The sequence below is a fragment of the Sapajus apella genome, unplaced genomic scaffold (genome assembly GCF_009761245.1).
Source record: "Sapajus apella isolate SASKATOON/1434 unplaced genomic scaffold, GSC_monkey_1.0 scaffold7, whole genome shotgun sequence".
NCBI classification, from domain to species: Eukaryota; Metazoa; Chordata; class Mammalia; order Primates; family Cebidae; genus Sapajus; species Sapajus apella.
In genome coordinates this window covers 14,590,685-14,610,734 of record NW_022436947.1, presented here as the reverse complement: position 1 = coordinate 14,610,734, position 20,050 = coordinate 14,590,685, and the positions used below count along the sequence as shown (strand labels likewise).

General features: G+C 33.0%; 1 protein-coding gene across 5 annotated transcripts in view; it reads right to left on the bottom strand.

The window, feature by feature from the left end:
* GRM8 (glutamate metabotropic receptor 8) overlaps positions 1 to 20,050 on the bottom strand; it is a 788,345-nt gene that overhangs the window by 294,503 nt on the left and 473,792 nt on the right. Inside the window, exon 8 of one of the 5 annotated variants that reach the window (XM_032276090.1) lies at positions 16,448 to 19,489. The exons of the other annotated variants lie outside the window; for them this stretch is intronic. Coding sequence (XP_032131981.1) covers positions 19,485 to 19,489 — 5 coding nt within the window. The 3' untranslated portion in view covers positions 16,448 to 19,484. Of the gene's footprint in view, positions 1 to 16,447; positions 19,490 to 20,050 lie in introns of those variants that run through there. 5 annotated transcript variants of the gene reach the window in all.

The window sequence follows — 20,050 nt, the reverse complement described above, 5'->3', positions numbered from 1 at the left end:
TTTTAAGTTTATTGAACAGTCAGAAAACTGAAACTAATCTTTATCAGACAATATTTGTTAAGTTTTGGTGTAGTACCAAAGATTATCTGAAAACATTACAAAAATATTCTTGTTTTACAACTAGATATATATGTCAGACCAGATTTCTTTATATTCCTCACCCAGAACTTAACATTGCAACAGATTGAATGTGGTAGAAGAGATGAGAATGCAAGCTGTCTTTTAGTAATCCAGACATTAAAAGGATTTGTAAAATTGTCAAACAATGTCATTCTTCTCACAACTTTTTTCTTCTTTTGGAATGGCTATTTTCATTAAAATATGTAATTTATTAATATATAATTGATTTATTTTTTAACATGTAATTATATTATTTTTAGAATGTAACTTATTATTTTAAAATGAATTAAACATATTTTAAATGTTTCTCACTTTTAATATCTAACATAAATAATCAATGACATAATACACACAAGAGCTTCTTGGAATCCTTTTTTTAAGTGTAAAGGTGTGCTAGGACCAAAATGTTTCAGAACTGCTGATTTAGAATATATATGTTAGGATTCTCTACAATTTAATAGAAAAAAAAGATCATTTCTCTGGCAATGCTATTTTCCTTTTGTTGAGTTGATTCTTATCTGTATAGATTCAATGATCTTTATGTCATTTATGCAACATTTCTCAGTTCTTGCTATAGGCCAGATATACTGGAGGAAACCAGGAGACAGGTCCTCCCGTCAGGGTACTTACAATTTCCATTGTTATTCATATTAAGACATGTTCATATATTATACTTGTTTCTCTTCTGTGTGTGTGTATGCGTCTGTGTGTATATGTCAAGCTGTCTCCTAAATATCTTTATTTGAATATTCCACAGAGAGCTCTAATAGGTCCAAAACTGAAATTATTCAATTGCATCTGCTCAATTAATGAAAAGTTATTCCCTTATACTCTGCTTTTGGGTTTTCGCCCCTAATATTAACACTAGGCATAAAATATCAAGAGTTCTTCTTTTACTTTTGTGATTATAAATCATAGCTGTGAAACATCATTCTTTTTTATTCTATCCCATGGAACAACCTCTGCTTATAAACATATTCTCCCTAAGTCATGCTTATTGAATTTCTTCTTGTACACTGGATTTTCATAAGTTATTTCTCTTATCCTGTGTTTCTCTCCTTCTAAACATTAAATCACCCTCAAAATAAAAAGCTATTTAGAATTACATGTATCTGTATTCCATTTACTACATCTCTGTAATTCATAAGCAATTCAGATTTATATATAATAGATATGAAACAAATTTATATCTTCTGAAAATTCTCTTTTTGATTTGGATATATTTATTTACCCTAAAGAAAGCTAAGATAATACTGTTTATTAAAGTCACAAAGGGGGTCTTATAAAACATTATAGCCAGAGTTTTAATGTGATCATTTAAAACAGATAAAGTACATTCATTTTTAAACTCACCAGAGAAAATATCAAAATAAAAATTTAAAGATTAATATGTATTTAAACATCACATTCCCTATGAATTAGACAAAAATTATAAAAATAAACCTTTAATGTATGGCCATACCAATGGAAATATTTCTATGTTATGCCAGAGTACCCATATTACTGAAATTATATTCATAAACTACGTGAGTCATTGTATGTTCCCTAAGATTATAAATCTTTAATAATGGAAGACTATAAATTTATGAATAACAAGGAAATTCATCCATGGTGATACAGAACATAGAAATGAAATTTTCTGATTTAGATATTATTATTCCTTTTTTGAGACCATCATCATAACTATACCCTAAAAGTTAAAAATGTTATAATTAGTAACAAAAAGCTAAATTTAAACTTTTTATACCTAAATATGCTCAATAAAGCACAAAATATCTTGATAACAATGATCGTTCATAAAGGCATATGTAATATAAATTATACTTTGGTTGAGCACCGTGGCTCACACTTGTAATCCCAGCATTTTGGGAGGCCAAGGCAGGTGGATCACCTGAGGTCAGGAGTTCAAGACCAACCTGATCAACATGGTGAAACCCCATCTCTACTAACAATACAAAAAACTTAGCCAGGCATGGTGGCAGGCACCTGTAATCCCAACTACTCAGGAAGCTGAGGCAGGAAAATTACTTGAACCCAGGAGGCAGAGGTTGCAGTGAGCTGAGATCTCACCACTGCACTCCAGCCTGGACAACAAGAGCAAAACTCCATCTCAAAAAAAAAAAAAATTGTACTTCAATTTTTCAGTTTCACACTTCACATTTTATAAAGACAGCATATAAAAGAAAGAACACAGTAAGCCACTGTGGTGTTACTGTGTTATTAAATGGTTTCATACTAATATGTTTTATTTATTATATTTAAATGCATGTATATTAACTCCTAATTGAAATATATATTTTTTCATGTTTAGGGCAATGTGTTAGTCAAATGTATCACTGGGATCTTCCCAAAACTATATGACACTATTTCAACATAACATATATTCAGTACTATTAAATGTCAAATCACACTTCAATATCAAGTATTGGAGAGAAGTACAGCAACTGGAACTGTCATATATTGCTGTTAGTGATACAAAATGGAATGGCCACTTTAGAAAACAGTTTGACAGCTTCTTATACAGTTAAACACATTCTTACCATACAATTCTGAACTTCTATTCCCAAATCAAGAGAAACATAAGAATATATCCTGATAAAGAGTTGTACTTGAACTCTCATAAAAGCTTTATTCTTCATAGAGAAAAGTGGAAACAATCCAAATGTCCATCAACTAATAAATGGATACACAAATTGTGATATACTCATGCAAAAAGGGAGGTGGGCAATGAATGAACTACCAATAGACACAACACAGGTAAATTATAAAAAACTTTGTGCTAAGTGGAAGAAAGCATACATGAAATCCGCAAAATGTATAACTCCATTCATACTACCTTTGTTAAAGTAAAAAAAAAAAATCTGATAGAAAGCAAATCAGTGATTTCTAAGAAAAGGGATTCAGGGCAGGATACTGAAAAGAGAAAGGAGAGATCACTTAGGATGATAAAAATGTTCTAAATCATAATTGTAGTGGTAGTTACACCACTGTATATATTTATTTAAAAAAAAAAAGCTCAAATTGTACACTTTAAATTGACGGGTTTTACTGTGTCTATATTTTACCTCAATGAAGCTGATTAAGAAAAAAATACTGGGCTGGAAAGAACCTTACTATCCACTCCTCAACCTCAAGGAAGTCATAAATGTTAATATCCAAGCCTCAAATATGACTGTAATGAACTTAAAAAGCATTTACCTTGACTTCATATTTGTTTTAACCACTGTCTTCAAACTCTTTGAAACAACTCTGTTTTGGTTTTTGCTGCTCAGTTTCTGTTTTCACTTTGCTTCACATAATCTCATAGTTACAGAGAACTAATCTGACTCCACTAGTCCCAGTGTTCTGTCTAAATTATAAAGGTTCTTTGCTTTCTCTTTTAGACACATTTTTTTTCCACTAATAAGTTTTCCCCTGCTCCTACAAAAGCAGTTATCATTAGAGGTGGTACACCTTAATTACCACAGTAATTATCTTAATCACCCTGTAATTAGGACTACAACTAAGGGTGAAGTAATTCTCCAAGATCACAAATCCTGGCTCCATCACTTAACTAGGTATGGGTACTAGATGTGTGCTTCAGTTTCCTCATCTGCAGAAATAAGTTTAAAATTATCCCTACTTTATTATACTATTTTGAGGATTAAATAATATACAAATAATGCTTAGAAATCTACCTGAAAAATCATAAGGACTCAGTAAATATTAGCACTTGTATCAGCCTCATATTTTCCATTGGAAATTCCAGAAATGAAGAAATAAAGCCAATGTGATTAAATAAGGCAGCAAAATGAGATTTTTAAATCCAGGAATTATACTCAACTATAACATCAATAGTCAAGAGAAGAGTCATTTTCTGCTTCTCTTTTTCGTATGGCTTTTTGTTGTTGTTGCATTCTTACGTTTCTGGTCTACATTACAAGGGAGATGACAAATTAAACATTATTTCTTAGAAGGATATTTCTTATACCTATTACTATTATTACCTTTTAAAGTGTGTGTGTGTGTGTGTGTGCACGCGCGCGTGCGCGCGCCTTGTGCATGTATGTATGTATGTATGTATGTATTGTCCTAAACTTATTTTGGGGCTTTTTAGAGGACTTGCATTAATTGGGATTGTATAAGCCACTTACATTATTTAGAAAGAAAAACTAGGAAATCCAAGTCCCTCCTTGGCTTAGCCAAGAGGTCTCCAGAGAAACATACACACAAAAGAGGCAAAGGAAGGCACCATTGTACTTTATTACTAGCTGTGACTTTGGCCTGAAACTCTATATTGAAAATTCATAAACTAGAAGAGACAATAAGGAGGGCTCCTTGCCCCTACTTAAGTTAGGAAAATAAGTCAGTTACACAAGCAGGGCCTAATTTTGAGTTGAACTACACCAATCTGCCTCAGGCCTGCTCAGGCCAGGAGAGTGACCTTTGGTCAGCAACTGTATGTGAGAAAGCACATCCTCAGAAGAAAAGCTAGGAGGCCTGAACTGCTTAGAGAGGGCATCTCCCCACCTCATGATCATTGCTCCTTTACGGAATCCTCTAAGAAGACCCTTCCTCACTTGCTTTTAGCCAGATGATGACTTCACCCCGCAGCAAAGAATTAAACCTCAAACCTGACCCATCCAATTCAACCTCTTCCTCTTCACATGGAGCAGAAGAAATTCAATAATGAGGTCTCCTGGAGAGAGTACTTTCCATAGACCCTTACAGCAGTCATTAAAATGGCTATATTGGTGGGCACAGTGGCATGCGCCTGTATTCCCAGTTAATCAGAAGGCTGAGGCAGGAGAATCACTTGAAGACTTGAGTTCAAGGCAGTAGTGCACTACAGTATGCCTGTGAAAAGCCACTGCACTCCAGTCTGGACAACAAAGCAAGATCAAGTCTTTATCAAAATGACTATGAAAATTAACATTTGTCTAGTTGCTTTCTGATGTAGTTTGCTATGCTATTCTTTACAGAAGCTATAATTAAAATCTAGGAGGTATTTTCCAGACAAAGTATTTCCAGTGTTCAGTAGTATCGTGGTCACAGTGTCAACTTCAAGAGAACACTTTAAAAAGCAGTACTTCCTAACTACAGTAGGGTGTAGTACAGACTCACGTAGAAGATGTGCCTGGATCCTAAACACTGTGAGAATAGCTACATGGATTTCCACGGGTGTCTACAAAGTGTTTACTAGATGATGTGTCATCTTAACTCTAAAGAGCAAATCATATTTTGAGAACTTCAGGAAATAACAAATTTTTTAGCACAAAAGACTCTGACTCCCATGACAGAAGAGAATTTACTATCATGGTTACACAAATCTCTTTTCTGTCTTAAGGCTTTTGTACCAGTTTTTCCTAGGCTCTTATCCTTCTCAGAAATCAGGTCTCAGGTCAAATATCACTACCTTGGTGATGCTTTGCTTGACTTCCTCCCTAATTAGTCCCACTCTCCTCCTCCCACGATAACCTGTTTCTGCATGGAAATGCTTCACATTTTGTAACTGCTTGTTAACTACATGTGTTACTCAACTGCATCCTCCTGAGGAGAGGGATTGTGTTTTGCTTATTCAGTTTCTAACAATGCCTAGTATATAGTAAGAACTGATTAACAGTCTGTTGAATGACTAGCTTGAGGAATGAGTGCAGATTTAGCTATTTTAATTGGCTTTTCAGAGCAATGTCCTCTTTTAGCTCCTTTGATACTTGGAGCATTAAACATAGAATTGAAAATTCTGGATCCAGTCCCAGTTCCTTGACTATCTGTGAGTCTTAAATATAGTGAAGCACATATCTAGTTAACTTAACTAGCTAAGTGGTAGAGCCAGGATCTGACCCCTTGAAGAATTACTTAGTCCATATTTAACTTTTATATAGATGTATGTTGTCAAATGGCATAATAACAGTTGCTCTACTACACAGGACAGTTAGGGCTAATAATAGAATATATACATACACACACAGGCATATATATGTATGTACACACACACATATATACATATATGTACACACATATATACACATATACATATTAAAATTAAAAGCATTAAGATGCCTGAAATCTTTATTGTAATTTGGAAAAATTCAAGAAGATTAACAGCTAAAATGATTTAATGTGGATAAATTTAAAATTATCATCAAAGAAATTTTCCACTGAGTACTGAATTAAGAAAACCTGGGACACTTACTAGGAGCTCATCATATATATATATATATATATATGTATGTATGTGTGTGTATATATATATGTATATAATATATATAATATATATGTATATGTACACATATATATGTACATATATACACACTATATATATATATGTATATACATACACACACACATTAAAGTGAATATAAATCCCAAATGATGAGATTATTTTTCACCTCCAATACTAAAAGAATGTTTATAATTCAAACATGGGATGGGAAATACAATACACAATAGGCAGTTTAAAGCAATTCATTATTTTTCTAAATGCCATATAGTTTATTTTATTCTACTCCTCTGAATCTACATTTTAAGTGATCTGAATCCACACTGGAATGCATCAATTTTTATGTATTTGTGACATCATTGCCTTTGCCAGGAAACTATGCAAAAACTTTTCTATCACGGTGATTAAATACTCATATTTCCTTATCTACAAAGGGAAATATTTGAAATCTTAGAGAACTGTAGCTGTATAATGATATGGCATTTAACAGTTTTTTTCCTAATTCAAACCAAAGGATAGAGATGGATAGGGTAATCAGGTATTATTATTTCAAGGAACACTTGAAATGCACAGGGTTAATTTTTTATGTTAGATTGAATCTGTGAGCAGAGTCCCTTGTGTTATCAAGTCAAATCACCTAAACCTGAGTATGTCAATTAAACATATTTCCCATGGTGCCATTCAGAATACAGCATTTAAAAACCTGCAATAAATAGCTAAAGTTTTAAAATAGCTCATTACATTAATCTGCAACCGCATCGTGTCTAAATTATGATGCTCAAAAATGTAGTAAAGAAGGTAGATGTTGTCCACGATACTCTGAACATATTTGATTCTTGTTCAATTCTTAAGATTAAAAACAATAATAACAATACAGCTAGTGAACTGGTTCTGGAAACATTTTCTGTAAATGCCAGCCAAAAGCTAACACAGCTCAAATGTCATTTGGCTTATCCCAGTCACTGTTCAAAGATATGAAGCAATTCAAAAACTACTTTTACTCAATATCTATATGAAGTTAGAAAAATTTATCTTGACATTGGCAAGAAAACATATCCATTCTTTATATATATCATTTTATTCTTTATTTCCTCTATTTCTATAGAGAGAAAGGTAGCTGTGTGTTTATGTGCACACACTCCATTGTAAACTTAAAAGCTCTTGTTATTATAAATTCACTTTCTAGTTAGACCTGTGGCAGGACTTAAAGCTATTCAGCTGTAACCTTTCTGGAGTTTGCGAAATATGCTATTTTATTTTCATAAACATTTTGTGTCTGGAGGCTGCTAGGAAATTTATGGACTGGTTATTTTCTGCTTCAGTACCAGTAAAGCACATTGCCATCATGCTCAAAAGCCAAAAGATGGTTTCAATAATGCTAAAAAGAAAAAAAATCCAACGTGAAATGGTATTTGTTTATTCATATATTAGCATATCATTGTCCAAAGTAGTATCATTTAAATTTTATATCTGCAGCCCATTTGAAAGGTTAATATGGTGCAAAAATGATGAAGCACATAACTGTAAGGGTATAAAAAGAAAATATTATGCAAACATTGCAATAAAAATATCATTTTTTAACAATAGTTGATAGTTTGTGCCTATGCATATAGACTGTCTTTAAGATGAAAAAAAAAACTTTCTCATTTAAATCTACTAGGTAACTGTAGTCTTTAACAGTGAAAATACCATTTATCTCCCTCACCCCAAGCTAGTTTCTGTGTATAAGAAGTGTCAATTCTCTTTATGATTTTGACTGAAGTTTATCTAGTAGGATCAGAGAGATATACCCAAGTAATTCTTAAATACTACCTGGAAAAAATGTCTGAAATGTCAGTCAAAAGCTTTTTTTACAGATGGCTGATGTCATTTCAGAATAAATATGGGGATAGAAAAATCAGAAAGCACTTATTTTCAGAAAAGGGAGCAATGTACAATCAAGAACACCGCAGTTTTCTCAAATGCCTCTTTAGTACTCTAGAATTTATTGACTCTAGAATTTGTGACAACTCTGACATGCTGTCACTAACAACTAAGTGAAGAAAGCAAATGTGTTTTCCTCCCTGGTAAAATGAAAGGATTACATGCTAAGAAAAAAAAAAAGCTGGTAACCTTACGTTGATGTTTTTAGTGCTTTGGAAATACCCTAGAGAATTAGTTGGAAGAGTATAATTTTCTTCTTTCCAGTGCCTAGGACAGAGACTGATGGGATTAGATTATTTTGTCATGGTGTCAATTAAAACTGAAATAGTTGTGAGAATGCTGTTTCCTGGAAGGTAAAATATTTCAGGAATCATATTTAATATCCATATAGATTAATCAGCTGCTCAACAGCTGGCCAATAAATCCTATGCAGTAATATTTCTACTGGGTAGTTTTTCAATTCAACCATATTAGTTTTTATTTATTTCATAATTGTTTAGACAATATTTATGTTCCTTCAGTCCCAACAATCACAAAAATAACAACGATGCAAATACACACAATTCCGACTATAAAAAACACTTGACTTCACTTCCAATGACACTTGAACAATTCAGTATGGTCAAAAGTTTTAGCTTAAAATCTCTAACTTAAAAAACAGGATGGGCTTGACAAATAGTGCTGGAGCAACTAGACAACCCCATGCAAAAAAATAAATAAATAAATATATCTAGGCACAGACCTTATTCAAAATGAATCATATAGACCTAAACATAAAAGGGAAACTATAATACTGTTAGAAGATAATAACACACGAGAAAGTCTCAATAACACTGGGTATTGTGATGACTTTTTAGCTACAGTCCCAAAGGCACAATCTATAAGAGAAGGAATTGATAAGCTGCGCTTCATTAAAATGAAAAACTTCTGCTCTGGAAAAGATACTTTCAAGAGAAGGAGAAGACAAGCCACAGACTGGGAGAAAATATTTGCAAAAAACACAGCTAATAAAGGACAACTATTCAAAATATACAAAGAACCCTTAAAACTCAATAGTAAGGCAAAATGAACTACCAGGCCACAAAAAGACATGGAGGAAACCGAAACATCTATCAGTAAGTGAAAGACACAAATCTGAAAAAGCTACGAATTGTGTAATTTCAACTATAAGATATTCTGGAAAAGGCAAAACTGTGGAGACAGATAAAAGGTCAGTGGTTGCCAGAGATAAGGTGGGAAGGAGGTATAGATAGGTGGAAATAGAGGATTTTTAGGTCAGAGAATGAACCTCAGCGTAGAACTATGGATACTCCTATATATTCCACTCAATTTTGCTGTGAAATTAAAACTTCTCTACAAAATGAAGTTTATTAGTTAAAAGAATGATGATAACAAGACCAAGACAAGAAGGTTCATGAAGGTAATATTCTCTTCACCACTTTCAAAGAAATTATGGATATTGTACTAAAAATGTAAACCTTTATAAATTTAAACCTCATTAATAGATATTAAATGTTATTATTTCATAAAATAACTTCGTGGGCTTTAAAAATTAAATATTGAATATCTAACAAAGTAAATTTAAATAATTGAATCTAACGGTAATGAAAACAGATAATGGTAGAAATATATTTTATCTTTATTAAAAACTGCTGTGAAATGAAGCCAGACATTTAAAAGTACAGATTATAGAATTTTATTTATATGAAGTTTAAAAGCAGGAACCCCTGGTCAGCTCAGTCAAAAGTTAGGAGAGTGACTTCTGGTGAGGACGTAATGAAAAGCAGAGAACCCATGAGGGTTTTGAGGTGCCAGCTGAGGATCTGGGGGTTTGGTTTGGTGTCCTGGATTCTGTTTGGGGTGCTTTCAGTTTATGAAAATTCACTAAGCTGTAGATTTATTGCACTCTTCTGTATGTATTTTATAATTTCTCTAAAGTTAACAACAACAAGAAACGACAAGATCCGGGGAAAACTAGAGTTTTCTTAAGCAGGATTAAGTATGAATTGTACTTGACAAAATGTGTATTTTCATTTCTATTTGAATTACTTTTTTAAATAGGGCATATGACTTTTAACTAATTCTGTCATGCAGAATCCACTTATCTCTGTTCTGTGAGCATGGGCAACTGAATCAGCTGGGCATGGCTACAAGTTTTCTCTGGGTGAGTTGAGTGTGACCAAAGAGCACCAATTTAACTCGGCAAAGTAAAGAGGGTCTCTTTCTTTCTTTCTAATTTAACTATACTTTAAGTTCTAGGGTACATGTGCAGAATGTGAAGGTTTGTTATATAGGTATACATGTGCCATTGTGGTTTGCTGCATCCATCACCCCATCATCTACATTAGGTATTTCTCCTAATGCTATCCCACCTCTAGCCCCCCACACCCCATATGTCCCAGTGTGTGAAGTTCCCCTCCCTGTGTCCATGTGTTTTCATTGTTCAACTTCCACTTATCAGTGAGAATATGTGCTATTTGGTTTTCTGTTTTTGTGTCAGTTTGCTGAGAATGATGGTTTCCAGATTCATGTGTGTCCCTGTAAAGGACATGAGCTCATCCTTTTTTATGGCTGCACAGTATGCCATGGTGTATACGTGCCACATTTTTTTTTATCCAGTCTTTCATTGATGGGCATTCAGGTTGGTTCCAAGTCTTTGCTGTTGTTAATAATACCATAATAAACATATGTGTGCAGGTGTCTTTATAATAGAATGATTTGTAATCCTTTGGGTATATACCCAATAATGGGATTGCTGGGTCAAATGATATTTCTATTTCTAGATCCTTGAGGAATCACCACATTGTCTTCCACAATGGTTAAACTAATTCACACTTTCACCAACAGTGTTAAAGCATTCCTATTTTTCCACATCCTCTCCAGCATCTGTTGTTTCCTGATTTTTTAATGATTGCCATTCTAACTGGCATGAGATGGTTGGTATCTTATTGTGGTTTTGATTTGCATTTCTCTAATGACCAGTCTCTTTCACAGGCAACGACTAAGTTTCTAAAGAGACCCTTATCCTAGGATGTGAATTGTATTCTAGTATACATTTTTTGACCTTTTCAAGCAACAGCCTCCACTTGCTCATCTATCCTGTCCTTTTACTTGAGGTGAGATCTACTCATAGAGGTTTTATGTCCTCTTATTCCCATATCTTACCCTAAGGTTCTAATAAGAAATCAAGGGTTCAGGAGGTGACTGCAAGAGAAAAAAGAAAGGGCAAACTAACAAGCCTAACCCTTTTAAGATTAATAATACCTTGAAGAAATAAGAAATTAATTTCAGACAACACAATATTACTGATTATGGGAGATTTACCAGATGCTTCGCAATCTAAGATGTGTAAGGGAATTTGCGTGGAAGGGCATATATTTGGGGGGTTTATGTATGTATGTTTGAAATTTAGTAAATATATACTGAGGGTTAATTCTTGTCAGGAGCAGAAAAAAATAATAGTTACCATTTATTACACATTTACACCGTCCCAGGCATTGTGTTAAGTTCTTAAGTATGAATTATCCCATTAAATGCTCACAATAATGCTATGAGGTAGGTATTATTATTATTTCCATGCAAAGATGAGGCCATAAAGACTTATAAAATATAAATAATTTATCCAAGATCTTACAACATAAGTGGAGAGTTAGGACATGAGCTCGTACCTGTCTCTCAGAAGTTCACAATCCTAGCCACTAGCCACTCTCTCAGCTACTGAATGACCACAAGAGCAAACAGAGCAATACTGCGAAGAAGGAAGACAAGAGGAGAGTAAAAGTATTTTACAGTATAAAGGAAGATGAAGTAAAGAAAATAAGTGAGAGATGGAAGGGAGAAAAAATACAAATGGCACAGTTTGGGCACATAATAGACATTTAAGAAATGTTTGCTAAATAAATGTGTGTGACATATGCACATAAATAACATAAATATACACTTTTTAAAAATTAAAGTTGAGTAATTGTTCACTTAGCTATAGATGAGGTGTTTATATGAATCAAAAGTTATTCTATAATCATTTAAAAATACATCCAAAAGACTGGGAAAATCAAAATATCAAAAGTATAATAATTAGGCACCAGAATTTAAAGGAATTTTCTCATTCATGTCCCTCACTTTCTTTTTTTTTTTTTGAGATGGAGTCTCTGTCTGTCTCCCAGGCTGGAGTGCAGTGGCATGATCCCGCCTCCTCACTGCAACCTTCACCTCCCAGGTTCAAGTGATTCTCTGGCCTCAGCCTCCCAAGCAGCTGGGATTACAGGTACACACCACTACACATGGCTAATTTTTGTATTTTTAGTAAAGATGTGGCTTCATCGTGTTGGCCAGGCTGGTCTCAAACTCCTGACTTCAAGTGATCCACTTGCCTTGGCCCTCCAAAGAGCTGCGATTACAAGCATGAGCCACAGCGCCCAGCCCCTATCACTCACTTTCAAATTAATTTTGTGTTTAAACCTTAACGTAATTATAAAAGTTAACAGCTTTAAAGAATAAAATAATCAAGTCTCCATTAAAATTTTTGGGTAGATTATTTCTAAAGCTAAATACTGCTAAGAAAATAATCATCCCTAATAATATGGGTACAATTCCATTAAATGTGTTCCATCATTTAAAAAAAGTAATATATAATTTTGAAGAAACAAGAAGAAATGATGAGAGAATGAACTCCATCTGGTTCATTCCAGATTCATTAGATGCCCATCTCAGCAGTAAAGTACTTTCCTATTTACCTTAAAAATGTCATAAAAACATTCACATTTCTGTTCCTATATGCAAGGACCTGGCACTGCTGAAAAACCCTGTTGGTTGGTGCTGTGTCAGAAGCATCCTTTCCAACTCCCGCCTTGTTCTCACTTCCAAAAGTGATGCTTATATGTAGTAGTACTTTTTAAGTCCACATCTTTCTAAAGATTCTCAAGTCCTTAGTCCCAACCCACTCATCTCATCCTTTTTGTAAGACGACCCAAGCAGGCCATTAAATCTCTATGGATAAAATATTCTCCATATACTCTACAGTTTATATCTTTTTAAGTATTATCACTTAAAAAGCAATAGATATACTATAGATATAATATATATATATATATACACACACACATATATATATATATGTGTATATATATATATATATATTTTTATCACCTTTTTTATAAATGAGGAAACAAAAATGTATAGAGGTTTTATTACTTGGCCAAGATTACAAGGTATTGAATGTTGCAAAGCTAGATTCAAACTGAGTACAAAGCTTGTGTTTCTAATTGCCAGGAAAAAATACAAACTATTAGACATAAACTCCTTCAGAAACTTTTCCCACCACCTCAAATCCTCTCTGTTTCTACATCTGTTTTCTCATTCTTCATTCAAGGCTCATTACTGCATCCCAGTTTAGACCTAGGGTCAGCCCTCAATTATTGAGCCTATGGTACTCCACCTCTCTCTGTGATTTGTTTATCATTCATCCTGCTTTTTTAAGAATGTGATGAAGAAGACCAGGAATTACAAAAGTAAAGAAGGAGTAAAAGAAGCCCAATTCAGTGGATGAAGTAGGACTCTAGGAAGAGCTAGACTAAATCTACTGATTTGCTTCAAGCTTTTCTTCAATGCTGGCTCAATCTTGGCCCACATGTAAGTCCTTATATTTTAAGAGAGAAATGAGAGATTAATAAACCTTGTCCTTCAGGACTATAAAATAAATTAGGCTTTAAAAACCCCACAGTTTAACACCTTCCTGAGTTAGAACACAGAGGCGAGAAAAACTATACTGCTAAATTTCATGATGCTTTAATGGGTAAGATTAATACTTTAAAACTAGCTTGATGTTTCGTTAATCAGGAACAAAAAAAAAATTACTTAATTTTGAATCAATCTATTTCTAGAAATGTTTGTAAATTTTTTAAAAGTGAATGAAATATACAGTAATATAGATTATATAGTGATAAGCAGAATCTTCAAGAATTGTATAATATACTTCCAAATTATTAATAATTTCCTCAATTGTATTTCTAGTGAGGCAATTATCAAAAATGATATTATTTTAGATCAACAGATAATCAATTAATCACATTTGACTTTGCTTTATTTACTAGACAAGTAAATTTAATCATATAGGAATTATGCACCCTAACTTCAAGATATAACGTTTTATGTCAATTTTTCCATATGAGTTTCTGTCTCATTTTCTACTTATAAAAGTAGATGAAACAAAGTAGTGTCAAGTTGATTACATCAATAATATATATATTAAAATACTGAATTATCTCTAGTAATGAGGTTGTCACAAACAGTTACAAAGAGAGATCATTTGGGGAAGTTAAGATACTTCTTTGATTTCTAGTCAAAACACACTACCTAGAACAAGTCATCATTCAAATAATTCTGTATTTCCTTCCTCTGTCTTTGACTTCTTTTCAATTCACATGCATCTTTACTTTCCTATTTTACATATTATTTTCTCATTGTGACTACTGGAACTATCTCTTAATATACCATCCCTGCCTTTAATTTGCTTCAGTTTTCAAATTGCTGCCATAGTTATTTTTCTAAAATACTTACCCTAGCACTTCCCTGTCCTGCTCAAAAAGCCCCATTCCTTTTTCCTTGCTGTGTCAATTTCAAAGCCAAAGTTGGCAGAGGTTTCTAACCAGGCCCAAACTCATCTTACAGCCTTATCACCTGACTGCCCCCACAACCAAGAATGTAACTGTGTTACATTCTTCCACCGTGGATGTTCAACTTTCTTAGAATGTGGATGCTCTTCCCTGTCTTCAAGCTATTATTAAATTGCTTTCTCTGTCATGAACACATTTTCTACATCTTGTCTACCAGCAGAAATGTCACTTTCCATTTGTAACTTAAACTAGACGTCACTTGCTCTCTGTGTTATAATCTTTAAGCTTCCCTTACGTAGTTTCTCAATCTCAACTTTATGTTGTGTTTGTAAATGCTCTTGCCTCTATCATACCACTTATCAAATTAAATTACTCTAACAGTTTTCTGTACCTGTTAAGCTATGAAATTTGACAACTCACAGAACCACATTTTATTAATCTGTGTATTCTTGCTTCTAAAAGGCATGGCACTCTTGTAAAAATTAGTTACCTTATAAGAGTCTCAATAAAATATATGTAAAATAAATAAAAGATTTATGAAAAATAAACATGAATATAAACAACTAAAGAAAGACAATAAGAACACTGATAGGCATCTGCTTTTTTTCTTGTAAACAGCAACTTTGTCTTTAAAAGAATATGTAGAGAATTCAGAGCTGGAAGAGACCTCAAATGTTAGATCATTTCAGTATAATCTTTCCATTTAAAAGATGAAGCTGAGAAGCTTGGGTAGGGCTTACAATACAGAAAAGTGGAAGAACTAGGAAAAAGAACCTAGGATCCCAAATGTCATAGTCAACACCATTATATACTATTATGCTACTATACAATATATTGTTGGTGTGTTTTAGTTAAAAACAAAGTGAAATTCTGATTTCAATTTATTTTTTAAATTATATTTACAGCAGTAAATATAATTATTTTTAATAATTTTCTGAGAATACATTTCTAGAAATAAGAAAATGAGAATTTGATATGTATCAAGCAAATGATCTCCAGAAAAACAATGCCAATTGGTTGGGTGTGGTGGCTCATGCCTGTAATACCAGCATTTTGGGAGGCTAAGGCAGGCAGATCATGAGGACAGAAGTTCGAGATCAGCCTGATCAACATGGTGAAATCCTGTCCCTACTAAAAATAAAAATTAGCCAGGTGTGGTGGTGTGCACCTGTAATCCCAGTTACTTAGGAGGCTGAGGCAGGAGAATCACTTGAACCTGGGAGGTGGAGGTTGCAGTGAGCTGAGATTATGCCACTGCACTCCAGCCTGGGTGACAAAGTGAGACTCCATATCAAAAAAAAAAGGGAAAATAGTCTCTCATCATTGATGAACTGGCCTTTCTTTGATTATATGTGAGAGCTAACTTTTTTTCAAATTTACAAGCTTTGTCAATTGGTCTCTTAGAGATTGCATAGTTTATATTAATCCATATGGCTCTTTTTTTTCTATTTATTTATTTTATTGCATTTTAGGTTATATGGCTCTTTTAATATTTAAGATATTAATGTTTTGATACAATCGCCCCAATGAATCCCATTAATTTCTGTTTTAAAATTATGTTCATAATTTTTAATATCCAAATATTATACTTTTAAATAATCAAACATGATCTTTTTACAATAATTTCTTTTACTGATTTTAAACTTTCCCATTCAAATCAAATAAACCGTCTCCTACATTTTATTTTCTTTATTCTTTTGCTTCTTTTCACATAATCCTAAAATAAATTTCAAATGGATAATACTTTCTTATGTGGAAAAATCATCTCAGCTGAATCTATTGTAAACTGGTAATCAATATAATGGTATTTCTCACTGAAGCCTAAAACCACCATTATCGTATGATAAACTCATATATATATAGATACATATACAATTGTAAATTTATTTACTTATTTATCATTATATGTTTCTGACTATTTCTATTTGGTTTCATCTATCACATGTCTAGTTTGGTACTAGTTTCATACTGGATTGATTATTGTAGCTTAATGTTATGCTTAAATGTTAAATGTTTGGTAGGAATATTTTTCCTCAAAATCACTCTAGTTATTTTAGCTCATTTACTCTCACAATTAAAATTTAAAATACTATTAAAATTCCAGAAAATACTGCCTAGTTATTTCTACTGGAATTATAATATGAATGAATAGAGATTTATTCAAAAAGAACAAATGATTTTCCTACACTTGGGTCTTCTGTCCATAAACAATAAATGTCGCTCTGGTTTTTCAAATATGTTGTATGTCTCTCAGTAAAGATGTCTTCAAATAGGTTCAGTTTATTCCAAGATATTTTAAATAATTTTTCCAAAAGAAAACAAGAGTTTCAGTTCCCATGTGTTCATCAATGATTTCTTAATACTATGTAGAAGTCTTAATGTTCTAATATTAATGTTATATTTTATCTTTCTAAAATAAGTACTGTCTTGAGATCAAATAATTTGAAAATTATCATGAAATGATTTTCCCTTGTAGTAATAATTTTTGTTTCATGTTTTTGCATTGGTTAAAATTGATAGATATTAATAATAGTGATAATAGGTTTAATTCACCTCTTTAATAAGAATTACTATAAATATATAATCAGTTATAGACTGAGAAAGATGTGCTTTATCATGTTAAATATTTGTTCAATTTCTAGTTTGTTTTTTATTTGTAACATAAATTAGGCTAATATTTTTAGCATATGGCTTTACACAATCTTATGAAATGTTTATTTTTGTCTTATTTGACCTATTAGCATGATTATAGTGTATTTTCTAATGTTAAACTATAATTATTCCTTTCAGATAGCTTAAAGGTATTTTATGCTAACAAATTTCCTTCAAAATCAGACTATATTGTTCAGAGACACTCAAAATTGTATACTTGGAAACCGAATTGACTCTGAAATCAGTAAAGTTTTTAAGAAAAGAAGATGCTAATCATTCTCTGTACTGGTCTCTACAATCTAACAAATGTTTCCATATTATTCTTGGAATATTAAGCACTGAAATATTTAGATCACAATTTACTGCTGAGTTTAAGGAAGCTGCTTTCTTCCTCTTGGTGTCAGATAATTCAACCCCAAAAAAGGTTTGCATTACATAATTCCAAAGTTGACACTTCTTTCCAATTATCACAGATTCTACCTGATTCCTGTCTCTCTCAAACTAACAAAAACTCATCCACCTGAAGAAGCAATGAAATTAAGATACATAGGAATCACCACTGTCTCAGGTTTCCACCTCCCTGCTTAAGCTTTCCCCGTATGGTACTTATAGAAACTTTCTAAATGTCCTCTTTATCTATAGGGAGTGGTCCATGACAACCAAGTTTGTATTACTTCCTCCTGTACACTGATAATCTGGAACAGATCTAACTACAACCTAAGTTTGGCTAATGAGATTCAAGCTTCCAAGAAGTTGAAATTGAGACTTTAAAGTATGTTAGTTTTAACAGGTGCCTTAAATAAAGAATAGCTAAACCCTAGAAACGTAGACCTTCTGCTACGCTGTGAACCTAGAAGAGGAGAAAATCAGTATAAAGAGAAACAGATAAAGCAGAAGACAGACAGACAGAGATGCTTGTTTTTATTTCTTAGGACCAGTTCTTTCTTTAGACTCATTTCTATTCTGCTATGGGGTTTCCTGATGCACCTTCACAAATTCTTCATTTTAGCTTAATTAAGCAAGTTTTAGTTGGTTTATCAAGTTGGTTGATTACCTACAATCAATCAATTTCGATTAATATGCCACTGTGCTTGACCTGCCCTGACATGAGTTCAACTACAGGGCAAAGGAGTGCGGAGATAGCTCTGAAATTCTATTCAACACTTTCTCTATGACAAATACAGTTCTCATAGCAACAGAAAAATCTTTTATTCTATACAAGATGTACAGAATTAATATTTTATTGCCTATAGGCCAGTCTGGAGTAAGAAACTGACAAGTTTCTAACATACCTGAACTCATTTCCCTTATAGTTTTTGATAGATCTTAGGGTTTAAAAATTATAGAAATAACATTTTGTTCAGATAGCAGCAATAAAAGTAACCCTAAAAGGAAAGTCTTTGTTTCCCTCTGGCTTCCCAAGTAGATAGAAGATGTTAAGAAAACTTGTAAGGGAAACATGAGTAATTCTGGATACACTATGATTCAGAATGTGCTTAAAATACAGATGCAGAAGATGGTTCAGGTACATTTTTTCAGTGATTTTAAAAAATCAGTTTCAGTGATTACATTCAATTAAACCACCATTGTAGCTTATGTCTTTGATGCCAATTAGTATTCTACAGTTCAGCAGTTTGACTGAATATTCCAGCTTAGTTAGGCATTTTTCATGAAATGATTCTGGCCTGAAATACTAGTTGTTTGTCACTCTAAATTCTAATATATTCTTTGCTTTGTCAATTAAATGATACACTGGAAGAAGCACAATCTCTTAAATCACATATCTTTAAATCACTGCTTAAGTAGGCATACCACACACCTGGTTACAATGTGAGCAGGTTACATTTTAACAAACAACTCTCCTGAATTTGGTACCAATGGTCTGATGAGAATCCAGGGCTCTGGCTGCCTCACTCCCTGCTCTTATAAACTGGAAGCAAAATCTTCCTCCACACCAATAACATGGTTTTACTATCTCAAACTAAAAGGGAACATAAAAATAAATGTGTCCTGATACCTAATTATGTCAAAAAGAACGAATTTAACAATTTTATCTACACAAAAATTGCATTTTGAATACCAACTATTCCATTTTAAATGGGCATTACTAAGTAATTCCATTGAATGGGTCAGTTTTTTAAATTACTTGAGAGTACATTTTATAGCTCACTAATCTTGGCAGAAAATCTAGAAGGCCACAATATACCAACTTGGCAGTTGCCTTATAAAGCTCATTCTTTGACAACTGACAATAGCTACGCTAAAAACCTTCTAATACATAATATTTTTTGTTGTCATGTATAGTAAGCAGCTTTGGTTCTAGTCCAGCACATCTGGGTTCTTCAGAAAATTAAAAATTGTTTCTGAACAAACCTTGTTTAGGCCAATGGCCTCCTGGCACTTTTGGTGTTAGGGAGGCAGGTCCACTGTCCCACCAGGTGAGAACGCTGGCTATCACCAACATAACTAACTCAATGGATTCCAATTAACCACATAACATGGCTTTTTTAGGTTCCTAACAACTAAAACAAGCTCCAAAAGT